At 39.1% G+C, this 13,772-nt stretch overlaps 1 protein-coding gene across 2 annotated transcripts in view; it reads left to right on the plus strand.

Moving 5' to 3' along the window:
* The window catches only part of pard3bb (par-3 family cell polarity regulator beta b), a 217,342-nt gene that overhangs the window by 48,058 nt on the left and 155,512 nt on the right, over window positions 1-13,772 (plus strand). For both annotated transcript variants that reach the window (XM_065961879.1, XM_065961878.1), the window contains exons 4-5: window positions 121-215; window positions 8,976-9,046. In XM_065961879.1, the coding sequence (XP_065817951.1) occupies window positions 121-215; window positions 8,976-9,046 (166 nt within the window). The remainder of the gene's footprint in view (window positions 1-120; window positions 216-8,975; window positions 9,047-13,772) is intronic.

Below are 13,772 nucleotides of genomic sequence, written 5' to 3' on the forward strand. Positions count from 1 at the left end.
ATATGATATATATTTATATATATAACACATGCACATCTCTGCCTATGCTTAACTAGAAAAAGTGCTCAAAGCTACCTGCACTCACAGATGTATGTGTGTGTGTTTCTGTGTTTTCTACAGACACCCCTCTGTTGGTGAGGAGCAGCAGTGAGTCAGCCCTCGGCCCTCAGCCCGCAGAGACCGATTCCTCCCTGAATGAGGACACTGGTGCGATGGTAAGACCCTGAGGCCATCAGACACATCCAGTTGGAAACAATTCTCTATGCACGATTTACACAGAAAAACATACACCCTGAGGGCATGCATGAAAGGGAGTAGTCTTTGTTGTGAGTGAAGATATGTGATGTGTATGTGAAGCTCATAACCAGGTGATGATGTACATGATAGCGACCAAATTACCTCGAAAAGCCAAAGTCTTTATTCTGTTAAATAGTCAATGAATATTGCAGTTTTGGTTGTCAACTGAACGGTAATGTTTCATGGACTGAAAAGGAAACAACAAACTGAAGCGTCACAAAAAATGGAGCTATTGCTGAAAAAGACTAAAAGTTATCCGAACAAGCTTCTCAATCTCTTCACAATTTGTCATTATCACTGATTTTTCACATTCACAACTGATGCAGGTAGGAGATATTTCAGGTCATCCCCTTTATCTCTCTCTCTCTGTAAATGCAGAACCCTGAATGCTCTCTTCCTGTTCTCCCTCAATTCTGCTCTTTTATTCCTGCACCTGTCCTGCTCCATCTGTTTTTATCGCACTTCTTAAAGGTGATTGTTTATTGTTCTTACTTTACGCACACACCCTCTGCACTATTTTAATTTTCCAACTCGCTAGTAGATACACAGAGAACGTAGAGATGCATTTTTTAATTCCTTATAATAGTGTTGCACTGTCATATTCCTTGTAGGCAGTTGGACACAGTAAATCCCTGAAGTTCAGTGGTTAAGAAAAAAACATGCATGATTGGACTCTTGAGCGGTGAGCCCTCCTCCCTTGAGACGGCTCACTGGACAAACATCTTCTTTTAAACACACTGTATTCCCCATAGAGCAACCTGCTTGCGAGGCTCAGATCTTTCGGGGAATGTGATTGGTTCTCAGAGGTGGCCAGCCCTTTTGTTCCACCTTACTGAGACTGCTGGAGTAGTTGTTGTAGAAGACAAAGTTGTTTTTGAAAAAGAGGGGCTGCAGAGTGGAGGACAGTGATACAAAAACAGCAGTGTACTGATAATGTAAGCTTGTATTTTACAATACATTACAAAGAGATTTGCTACAAAATGCAACAAAAAAAAGTCTACCTTCTTGTTTAATAATTGGCCTTCAAGTTTAAAAATGTGTACTCATTGAATGCAGCTTTAAACTTTGTCCACTAAAACATGATCTGCAACTGTTCTGTCTTTTATCATGCAGCCAGTGAAACACAGTTTATCATCAATAAAATCTTTATGCCCCTGTCATTAATAAACACACGCTGCCAACACTAATTTACTTCCTTTATTTACTTTTTTCCGCTTGAACTGTAAGCTGAAGCTTGGGAATGTAGCTCATGCTGTTCCGAGTCCACCTTCCACTGCTTACATCTAAGCTCTGTTTTCACTGCACGCTACCACTCCTGTTGCTGTCAATATGAAATATTACTGGGTGTCAATTTCTCAGTAGGCCTGACCAGACTCTGGGCTTTTGGGTGTTTATCTGTTGGTGCCATTACTTGATAGCATGCATATGTGTGACCTCAACCACAACAGCTGTGGACTCTCTTTATTACAGTTCATGCTTGCTCTGAAGGTTGCCAGACTAAGTCTTATTTTACAATCAAAGATATAGTTTTAATTGGAAAAGCAGTTCTACAATTTAGATTATCCTTTATATTTTACACTTTAAAAGGCATGTTTACTTATATTGACTGATTAACTATGAGTGAGTGCAAATTTTGTGATAACCTAATATCTTCTGTTTAAGTGATCTAATCAACTAGAGATGCACCGGTTGGGAAAATCAGGGCCAATACCGAAAAACAGTTTCGCTGATTTGGATCCTGATGTTTGTTTCATGACTTCTTTTGGTGTCACACCCACAGTGCCACCAATTTCTCTCATATTTGACAATAAAAACATGTCAAGGTTTGTTCAACAGGTGACTTCATCTGCCCAATAAAAAAAACCTCTTATAATATATGGAATTGAATAGAATTACTTTATTGATCCCAAACTGGGAAATTGTTGCGTTACAGCAGCAGGTTATCCAAACACACAATATTAGCAAATAAACACAATATAATCTTAAATACAAAGTAAATAAGCGCTAAAATTATAAAAACTAAGAATGAGAATATATACATCCAGGATTTAACTTAGAATTACTTCTATTCTTAAATATGAGATTAAAATACAATTAATATACAATACAATAAGATGAAATACAACATACCTTGCTGGAGGTAAATGTAAATGTGCAAAAAACAGAGTTGTAAATGAATATTATTGACGTAGGACATAGCTTCTCTGAAGCAGTAGTTGGGTGGACCAGATGCCGGCATAAAATAAATTTGGAACAACAAATCAACATTGACTACTGACATGGCACATTATTTGCCGATGTGCCGATGTCTGTCAACTGGGCCGATAACAGCCGATACTGATGTCGACAATATGCATCGGTGCATCCCTAATCTAAAGTTTTCAGATTTAAAAAAAATGATTAAATTGAAATGAAGAACATACATGTGTAAAAGATGTACCTTTAAATAAAGTTGACACAAATAAAAAAAACCCCAAAAAATACAGACATGTTTCAGACATATTTCCTGAATGTCTGCTGATATAGTAAGGTCATTTTATGATTTGATTCAGAAGATATCTTTCAAATTCAGTCAACTTTAAATTTAAAGGCAGCTTGAAATAACTTTATCTTTTTTTTTTCTTTTTTTTATTAAAACATCTTTTATTTGCTATTATTATTTTTTAGAGTGTTCTGATTATATTGCTTGGTACTGTGGATAGTTTGAGTGACAAAGTAGTAAGACAGAGTCCTGCCCACACACAGTGAAGATCCTGGAGGCAGGGACGATGTTGCTGTAAGTATCGTCATGAACAGGCATGGTGCTTTTCAGTATGAGCCTTTAGAATTGGCAGCACTATTTTACACCACAAATTTTGAATTTTAGAAATGGAAATATTATTAAAAAAGAATAAGCACTGACAAAGTTGTGGCACCTTGTAAAATATACATTCTTCCATGCTGCCGCTCCTGCATGTGCACAATAATGTTAGCGAATAGACCAGTGAGTTGATTATTTATAGACACAATGCGAGCTGACTGTGTCCTCTCCTCTAATGATTCAATCTTTCCTCTTTTAAAGGGCAGTGCTAGTTTATTCTAGTCATTACACCCTAAGTGTCAAAAATCACCCTCCACTATTTTCCCTCCCATCTTTCCACCCGCTTTATGGCTCTAATGCCCCTCCATCATTTTTCTGTCTGTGCTTTTTTTTAATCTGACACCTGCTGTGCCACAATGACCGCCACAGGAGTGCAGGCGAGGAAGATGACTGTGAATACAGTAAATAAAGGAATTATCTTTCTGTTTCCCCTTCCTCTTTCTCATACATCATTTTCTCAGTCACTGTCCTAGTCTCTCTCTTTTTTTTTTTTTTTTCCCTCACTCCAGCTCTCCCTTACACACAGACACGCACACACATGTCTGTCTCTTTTCAACCAGTCAGGTTCAGAGAGAGGTAATGGCTCCGGGTAATTTTGTTCAAATTGTCACTTGGCCTTTTGGTGAGAGCGATGAAGGGAAGAAAGTACTCTTCTTGCAGTAATTCTCTGTCTTTCTTCTCGCTCTGTCTTTTTCCGTACTCTCTGTCCCCTCTCTTTATTTAATTTCAATCCAGAAAGATTCACGGGTGTAGGCCGTCTTTTCTTAATGCCGCAGCGAATGAGTGCAATTCACTCTCTCTTTCACTGACAACACACATGAAACACACACATACCAACACACACACACACACACACACACACACACACACACTCATACACACAGGGTTTCAGGTTAATTAGAATGTGTTAATCAGTTCAGGGGTATTTGTTCTTGCCTGGAAAACTACTGGGGCTAATAAGGCAGTACAACAGTTATTTATTACACCACACCAGGGTTTGTGCGCGTGTGTGTGCGTTTGTCTGCATGTGTGTGTCACGGCTCAAGTGCTGTTAGACTGGATTATATGTGCCACTAAAGTAATTTTGGATGCTTGTACATGTTCGTATACACCACGGTTTTATGTGTGTGTGTTTGCGTTTGTTTTAAACGTTTCCTGTTCCTTTGTTTGCTGTACAGTTGGAGTACACACAACAACTGTCTCAAGAACATTAGGGCGGGGACATAACATGCAAAAATAATGCTTTCAGGAAGTTAATTTTGTGTTCCTGATATGTTGTCATATATTACCTGTAGGCAAAACCTGAAATCAAATATTCTGTGTTAAGAATTGACTCCTGCTGAGGATGAGAGGGAGAGAAACAACAATTAGTTATTCTGATGTGCTCTTCTCTGTGCAGTTCTCTTGCCCCCTGACATGGTATAAATCAAAATGCATATTCACTTTAATTCATTAGAGATATTTCAGGATGGATTACCTTTGACACAACACACACAAACTGCAGACTAAAGCCCACACATAAACTTTCCAGCATGCATTCCTATTCATTTATCATACTCACTCTGGCGGCATTTTCAGGGAACACTTAGCCTGATTGGCTATTCTGTAATTAGTAATATCACTATTAGTTCACTGGTTTTATCCACTTTTAGCAATGATTAAATCAGACTAAGAGACTACATGCTTAGGGCCCATTTATTATCCATACAGTTATGCAAGCTAGGATTATCCATCATTGAGTGAAAATAGAAATCTGCTTCTCTTTTCTATGTTTTACTAGGGTCACTAATGCTCATGAATATCGATTGAGCTGTCCAAGATCAGCAGACTAATGTATTAACTTTTCCCCCTGTAGTTTTTCCGATGTATTAATCAGGGATGTGATTCTTCCGAAAGTATCCAAAATTCCAGATTTCCTTATCTGAAAACTTGACTGAGGCTTTGATATTTTATGCATTTACCGCACATACTGTAGACTTTTCCCGGCCGCACGCACAAGTGTAATTGTTTTTTGCATTTCTTTTTGTCCGTATAAGATTGCTAACTTAGATCCATATACTAACAGACGATCTCCCCCGCTCTGTAGGCTCTGCATCTGCAGGTGATGCTGAGAGAGAAAGAGATGTCCACTGTCACATCCCTCCTCAAATGGAACGATCGTTGTCTCATGTCAGATATGAAACCAATGACGTTGTTCTTATCGTATTATGCAGCTGGGGGTGGTCTGCTTTATGTCCCTTTGCCAATCACATCCCGGACTAATATTTGTTGTTTTTTAAGCAAATTGTAACTAATCATACTTGATAGAGCATTGAATCCATTAATTATAATTTGTAGTAAACAAATACTTATCTTAAAAGGTTCTTTAGGAGACTGTCTGTTATACTTCAAACCTGGAAGCCACAGTTGATTTAGAGTCTATGCTAGGGCACACTCACACTAGGAAATCTGTACCTTGCCTAAGCGCCTTGCCTTAACCCTCAAAGTCCAGTTCGTTTGACTAGTGTGAGCACTCCGATATGGGCCCATAGTACCATTCCTTGGCCCTGGCACGGATGGAAGACGTGCGCTTCGGCATGGTACAGTTGCACATTAGTCCAGGTTAGTCCTGGAGCACTTTGAGTGCAGGCTAGCAGGGGAATGGGGAAGGGGGGGCGGAAATCGTGCTTCAGCACAGTACGGGGCAACTAGGCCTCGTGTGAGTGCGCTCTTAGTCTGTGTTAGTCACTTAAAAGGAAGACGACGGGGCGCAAAGGCCTAGTGGGTGGGTTGCTCCCTATGTGCAGAGGCTGTAGTCATTCCAGAGTGAAAGTCAGACTCGAACAGGCAGTCCGGCTTTGTGTTCGACCTGCGGCTCCTTTCCTGCATGTTATTCCCCTCTCTCTCTCCCTGATGTCTTGCTCTATCATCCGTCCTATCAAATAAAGGCATAAAAGTCCCAAAAGAGTCTTTAAAAAAAGAGCACACATTTCTTGTCAAGATTGTGAAAGAGATGTTTTTATGAAGCTAATCCTTTAGAATGAAAGCCACCTACAGGCCCTGGAAGGTGAAATATAGTTTCAACCTTTATTTTCAGTCATAAACAATAAAGAACAAGCCACTTAACATTCAACAAACTTACTGTATCTGTTTTACTGTATCTATTATATTGTGAGGTTTAAGTACGGTAACTGGTAATACATATTTATTCATTATGATTAGTTCACTTGCTTAGGCTTCGATAAGTAAAATACATTGCTTTCCTGTAATTAATATATTGCTTCTTCTTTAATAGAGAGGGATAAAGAGAGACTGTTTGTACTTGTAGTTATTAAACGAGACATACAATTAAGCATCAGAGACTTCCCAGTTAATGTATGAGTGGCTGTTGTTATGACAAAGAGGTTAGGATAATTAATGTTACCTGTCATCCTGATGTAATTAAGCTCACATGAGAGCATATGCAGCTAGGCCAGACTAATTGATTTCTAAACCACCAAAGCCCAAACATATGGTTACAGTATCTGCTGTCTGTCAGTCTCTGTTAGGCCTCTTTTAACCTTCATCCACTTCTTCTCATTAGCTGCTACCACGGATTCTTTTGTTCTTTCTTCTTTTCATTTGCCTGAATCAACAGCTCCCGGACATCTCTCTTATGTTTTCTCTCTCTATTACTCATCTGGTTTTCTCAGTCTTCCCCCCCCCTTCTTTCTCTTCTTCTCCGACAGGTGGTATAGGTCATATGGCAGCAGGGTGAGAGGTCAAAGGTGTAAGGTCATGTTAAGAGTCCATTAGTACCGACTGCTAACATTGAGCCTTATTGACCTGCATTTGTTTGCCTGCATATGTTCACATGTGCTCGCCTGAGCTCAGATAGATACCCTCATGTAGTCTACATATGGACATGCAATATGCAGATAAGGAAATTATTTGATAAGATATTCTCAACAAAGATAAAGGAACAGCAAGTACATTCATATTTTGCCATTGATGTCTAAATGCTATCTTGATGTGCGTCACATATAATCAAGCATTAAGGGAGTCAGGGTCAAACCTTTAAGTGATCATTTGTCATTTCATTTTTGTTGCTCTTTTATTGTCCTTCTAAAAATTGCTTCTTTTTGTTAACATTTCTTCAAAATCTTGGCCCAAAAATGTTACAACTACAATCTGCATATACTACAATGTGCACGTTTGTGTCCGTAATGAGTCTTACTGAATAAAGTTCTGCTTTTTGAGGAAATGATCATGAATTCCTAAACTCTGTGTGTTGGAGTAGACCATGCTAAGAATATAATGCTCATTCACAAGTCAGCAACGCAGCAGCCTTACTAAAAAGTATGTTTTTACAGTACACTGAGTATTATTATTATTTTTTAAGATTTATTTTTTGGGGTTTTTCTGCCTTTATAGGAGAGATAGGACAGTGGATAGTGTCAGAAAGAAAGGAGACACGGGTCGGATTCAAACCCAGGCCGCCCACTTGGATGCCCATGGCCTCCATACATGGACGCACTAACGCACTACGCAGCGCCTCAGTACACTTCAGTTTTATTGTTTGGAGCTACTTGCAGTAATCCTGTTTTCACAAGCGTTAGACTCTCACCAAGAGTTTGACAAAAAGAAGGAGTGAAGTGGCTGAAGCTAATCTGTCATGGATGTAACTTTAGCAGGTCAGAAAAGGACCAAGAGATATGAAGCTCAAATAGTTGGACAGAGGACATTTTTTTTAGGAGATTATTAAATGCCAACTTAGATACAGGAGAAACAACTGTTATGATGACTTAATATGTGGACAACGTGCTGCTAAAATGTAATTGAAGCTGCAGTAACTTCGTTTTACTTCTGTAAAAATCAGATCGTATTCTTGCTTTGATTTGTCTTCGATTTGAAATAAGGAGGCTTGTAGAAAAGCAGCTGGTCCAGAGGTGACATCAGGACTCTGGGTCTCTATAGACCAAGAAAATCAATACATCTCTCAAAGTGTCTACAAGATGAAAAACATTGTTCGCCAAATGAGCTGAAAGTGTTATAATATTTGCAAATCTGTGATTTATTTCAGGGCTGTCGAGTTTGATTACATTTAATTCTGCTAAAATACATGATACAATTTCAACTCTGTGGATTCCAAAGCGTGTAAAGCAGTAATACGTCGGTGCATAGCCACATGTGTGCCGTCATACACACAGGAATGTGACACTGTCACATATTGAGTATTAGATGATTCATCATCATAATGCTATTGGGCTTGATCTGTGACCTCTTCCCTGTGGAGCTGACCTCTCTGTGTCAAAAACAAAAACATGAGCACACTTCATGAAAGCTTCATGTCAATGTTTAAAGTGATTATTACAGCTCCCTTGGATCTTATTTACTCTCTTACTCTCACTTCTCTCCCACTCTTTCTCTCAGATTTCATCCCCATGGACAATATTCTTTATTACTGCTCGACAACACGAGCTTCTTGCCTACATCATCCATCCATCAATTTATCCGCTCATTCAATCATCACCTAACTCTCCAATTCATTCATTCAATTTAAGCATTCTCAGGTCTTAGAAATTTCAAAAAAAAGGTCAGGATTTCATATTGGATGTAGTGTCATGAAAGCAAGAAAATAAAAACAGAGTTCATTAATCCACTAACTCGTTCATAAAGTGCTTCTGTTTTTTTTTCTCCCCACAGTACATTTGTTAATCTATCCAAAAATGTCTCAGTGTCCCTTTTTTGGATGTGTAGCGTGTACCCTCCGATTGGGTCGTTCCACTCTTTTTATCCTCTCTTTTCCAAATGCCACTCTCAGACTAACAGGAACATGTTCTTTGTGTTTTCTCTGCAGGCAGCCGGTCCTGCTGGGGAGAGACCAGCAGGGGTAGAGCGACCCCAGGGCAAACACGCCTTCAGTGACAGGTCAGTGTGTTTGTGTGTCATTATAGCTCCTGTCCTGCTGTCCACCTGTATATATTTTGTGGTTGCGTACAGCTTTTTTTTTTTTTGCATTTGCAAGTTTGTCTACATTCATGTTTATTGATGCCCATGTGCTTGTTTGTGTCCTACTTTCCCTTCATTAAAACTGTATTCCAATCCAGATCAAGGCCCTTCCATATATAGTTAGTGTAAAGAAGCTGCATCATTAGCCCAGTACAAAGAAGTGCCAAAATGGGGTCAATGTCACACACACACACACACACACACACACACACACACACACACACACACACACACACACACACACACACACACACCCTCACACGTGTTGACGACCATACACACATGGCCTCGAAAAATAAACAGCTACAAACACACTTGCATCTTTTTTTTTTTGTAATAGACAGACACAACTGAACGCACAACACACATACACACTCTAATGAGTGCTGCCTAATTAAGAGTTTGGGGTCCTGGATGCCCTGTGTGTCTCCTGTGGGCTTCTAAGCACATGTGTGTGTATGTGTATTCCGGCACTGTGAAGGGGATGGGGATGGTAGGCAGGCTCATTCTAACACGGAGCGTGGACGGACAATTATTATACAAAAAAAAACCACAAGATGCCATGGCCACGTGACCAAGGCTCATATGAATGTGTCTATAAATAATCATAGCATGGATTCACTCAGGTTAAGATGTGCATTTATGCTGCTTCTATTACACATCTATTTATTTTGTCTTTTCAGCTTAGTCATATTTTAGCTGCTTAACCCCCCTCAGAATTACGGTTCCATTATTTAACCTTCCTTGATGCAAAACATGATAAACCATTGACCTGTGTCTTCACTTTTTCTTTTAAGCATTACATTTGGGGCGGCTGTGCCTCAGTTGGTAGAGTCGGAGCCAGCTCCTACAGTCACATGTCCAATGTGTCCTTTTCCAAGACACTTAACCCCAAATTGCTCCTGCTGCGAGCGGCGTATGAATGTATATGAATGGGATTAGATGGTCACTTTATAGAACAGCCTCTGTGACATGCGGTGTAAATGTTCTTTGAATAGTCAGAAGACTGGAAAAGCACTTTACAAACTCAAGTCAGATTGTCATTTGACCATTCTAGCCTAAAATACTTCATACAGTAGATAAATAAGGTTTTTAATCTGACATTGTATTAGACTTTTAAGGAGAGCAATATGTATACATTTCTGGGCGATTTGTTGCATTTTTTTTTTAAGAAATCAGAGCTGCCAGTTTGCTAAATACTCCTCTCACTGTCTGTACCTCTTCATCCTGCTCCGTCTCTCTCTCACTCACTAAGCAAAACTCAAAATCCAAAGAGCCTGCTAAACAAAATACACAGCTGTGTGTTTTGTTATGCAGGAAAGGAACATTTTTCTTTTTTTTTTAATTGAAGGAGTATTTTTGTTAAATATGTTTTTCATTTCAGAAACAGTTAGTTTATTATTTATGTCTTTGTTCATGGACATGCTGACATAGTGCAGCTGGCTGTAAATAAAAATGTCTGTGTGACATTTGGAAGGTAGCCCGTGTGGATTTCGCTTAGAAGTGACTTTGTTTTTGTTGGTGAGTGTAACAGCGCTTTGAGTGGTCACAGGACTCTTTGTAAGCACAGTACAGTACAGTGATTCCTGACCAAACCATTATAATATACGTTTAAATGAATAAAACCAGCGGCCACATAACGGTATGAAAGCCAATCACTGGAAAAGCATGACTAATACGAAGGCAATGAATTGGTCGGTCTTAAATTGAAGGAAGTGGCTGTTACATCATTGATCTATGTGCTCCTCTGTCTGGCAGCATTGACCTCTGTTAATGGATGGTGTATTACTCTGTGATTTGAAATCAACAGGTCAGTATGGGCGCCCAATTAATCCACAGCTAATTCATAAATACAGGAACAAAATAACGTGCAGTGAACCTGTAAAGTGGGCATGTAGGGAGAGAGAGTTATGAGACAACAATTTAGAGAGAATAATGTCTGACATCAGCCTTAGCAGCTGTTTTACTGCTTTCTCTCCATAGCAACCAGATGCAAGCACAGAGGAGAGACAGTGATTAGATCACACATAAACACACACACACACACACACACACACACACACACACACACACACACACTTATTCACCTTGCACCACATACAATGCTGCTATGCAAGGTGTCATATATTATTAATGGTAGAACAAAATTAGGATTTCTTTTCCAATATTTGCAAACCTGAATAAAAATCAAAATGCACAATATTGTTCCATCATTCAAGTTGTATTTAAGTTTTTGCTACTAAACAGTTCAATGCAGTGGGTGGAAAGGTACTCATTAAAGACACAAACACTTTTGTTTTTCTGAACAACTTTTTATGTTCACATTTCCTCTCATGTGCACACACTCTAATACACTAACCATCTCAGCTGTGAGTAATGAAAAAGTGATGTAATGGTTTTTGTGGTCGCCGGGGAAACGATCCTTGAAATTGCAAAAAAAAAAAAAAAAAAGAAGCCCAAATTGAGTAGAGGAATGCAGCCATAAATACTGGAACAGTAAAGCATACGTTAAGTGAATGTGTGAGTGTTTGTTCCTCCATATGAGATTTTACTGTTGTGTATGTTTGGAGGGGTATCAAGGTCCCCCCCTGTGTGTGGGGGCGAGCGTGCCTTTGAGTATGAAGCTACACCTATAAATACAGTAATGGCTCATCATAATTTAAAGCATGCAGCATGGTCACCGTGAAACTCATTACCTGTGACTCAAAATGTGCTTTTTATACCGGGGAACAGATTTACTGTAAATTGGTTTATTGAAATAGCATTGCAGGCGCGTTATATTTCTTTGTGAAATAAGGTGCTGTGTATGTTGGAGGTGTTTTATAAGCAAGGAGGTGAAAAGGTAAATGGGTTCCACTGGCTGCACAAGACAAACTGGTTGTGAAAGGAGTTTTAGAGTTCAGTATTATATTCCTTTTGCTACTCCACTTCTTTTTATCAATGGCAAGGAGCCCTTTTGTGGTGTTTTAAAGATACTAATGTCCATACCTGTTTATCAATCTCCTCCTCCCTTCCTCCATTATGTCCTCCCTTTTGTTTTTTCCTTTGTTCTCCTTGCCAGTGGAAATGTTCCTTCAGAAAAAAACGTTTTTATTCTAAGAAACCTGGACACGTCATTGATGAGTGCTCTATTTTGAGTAATGAAGAAACTTCTTCTAAAGCTGTAACTTTAGTAAAAACTGTGAAACATAACTCGTTTTAACCCTGCTCAACCCACAGCATTCACCTCAAAAGAGTGGGCTAGCTTGTTCCTCGCCTTTTCTTATGGATGGTTTTGTTTCCCTTGGTTCTGAACCAGCAAGTATGAAACCCATTACGATTTGGAGAGACACTGGAGCTTTTCAGTCAATGATTCTCCAGGATTTTTTTTTAAATTCAGTGATGATTCCTCTTTAAGATCTTGTGCTATTGTCAAAGGCTTTGGTGGAGGTTACTTGCCAATGCATAGCCTAAAACTCCAAACCTCTTTAGTCTCTGGTGAAGTCGTTGTAGATATTTGTCCTCATATTTCAATTTATGGTGTGTCCTTTATATTAAGACATTACCTCAGCTGGTGATAGAGTAGTTGCTGCTCCAGGAGGTTTTCCCTTTCCCTGTAGTGTCTGAAACACCAGATGAACTTGAGTTGTTGCTTCCCCCAGCCCTTAAAATTACTGTTCTCATATTTACAACCATGTGAACATAAGCTTTTGTGCACTAGTTTGTTTCCGGTTTTCTTTTACCATTACCGGTACTTTTCGGATACACCTGCAATTTATCATTTATTCTTAGCTGTGTGCTCGAGGGCTGACCAATTAGTATGAGTTTACATGCTTTCAAATCATGTTAATATCATAACATGCAAAAGAACACTGCTTTGGGTCATTTAGAAATGACAACATCGAGTTGTGTGAAGTAGCCTTCAATCGTTCAATGGATGGAGTTCCATTTAAAAAGAATAAAAAAATCTTTGATGTGACAAAGTGACTTCACTTACATGCATGTAATTCTGATCAAAACTGTTTGGTCTGGTATCATTGTAAAGTTATGAAAGGCCTATAAGTAACGTTTGGCAATATGACTAAGGAAACTGTGAAAGCTTTATATTGTGATACTCAGGTTTTCATATAACAACTAGTTATATGATTAACTATTTTGCACAAAAATAACAGCTAAGAGAGAAAATAGGATTTCTTTCATAACATAATTCATTAGCAGGGATGCACCATAAAATTCCACCAGCCAAGAGAGGGATAGCCAACAACGCAAAAAATTCGACCCAAGATGTGTTCCAGATATTATCTATTGGAAGAAAAAGGTTTCTTCTGGCATTTTTTTTTTTCATCAATTGTTGTCCGCTATTACAATGTTTGTCCAACAGAGAGTGCTTTGCCTGCATAAATGGTAAAAGCTGAATTGACTTAAGCTTGTATAGCACTTTTCTAGCCTTCTGACTACTCAAAGCATTTTTACACCACATGTTGAGTGCCAGTCAGAAGTAACTAATCCCAATTGTACACATTCATACACCACCGATGAAGCAGCGGGTAACTTGGGGTTGAGTGTCCTGCCCCCACATCAGACTGGAGCTGGGGATCGAACCCTTGACCTTCTGGTTAGGAGACGACCAACTCTTACCAATTGAGCCACAACTGCCACCAAAGCT

Source organism: Labrus bergylta, chromosome 13 (assembly GCF_963930695.1).
Source record: "Labrus bergylta chromosome 13, fLabBer1.1, whole genome shotgun sequence".
NCBI lineage: Eukaryota > Metazoa > Chordata > Actinopteri > Labriformes > Labridae > Labrus > Labrus bergylta.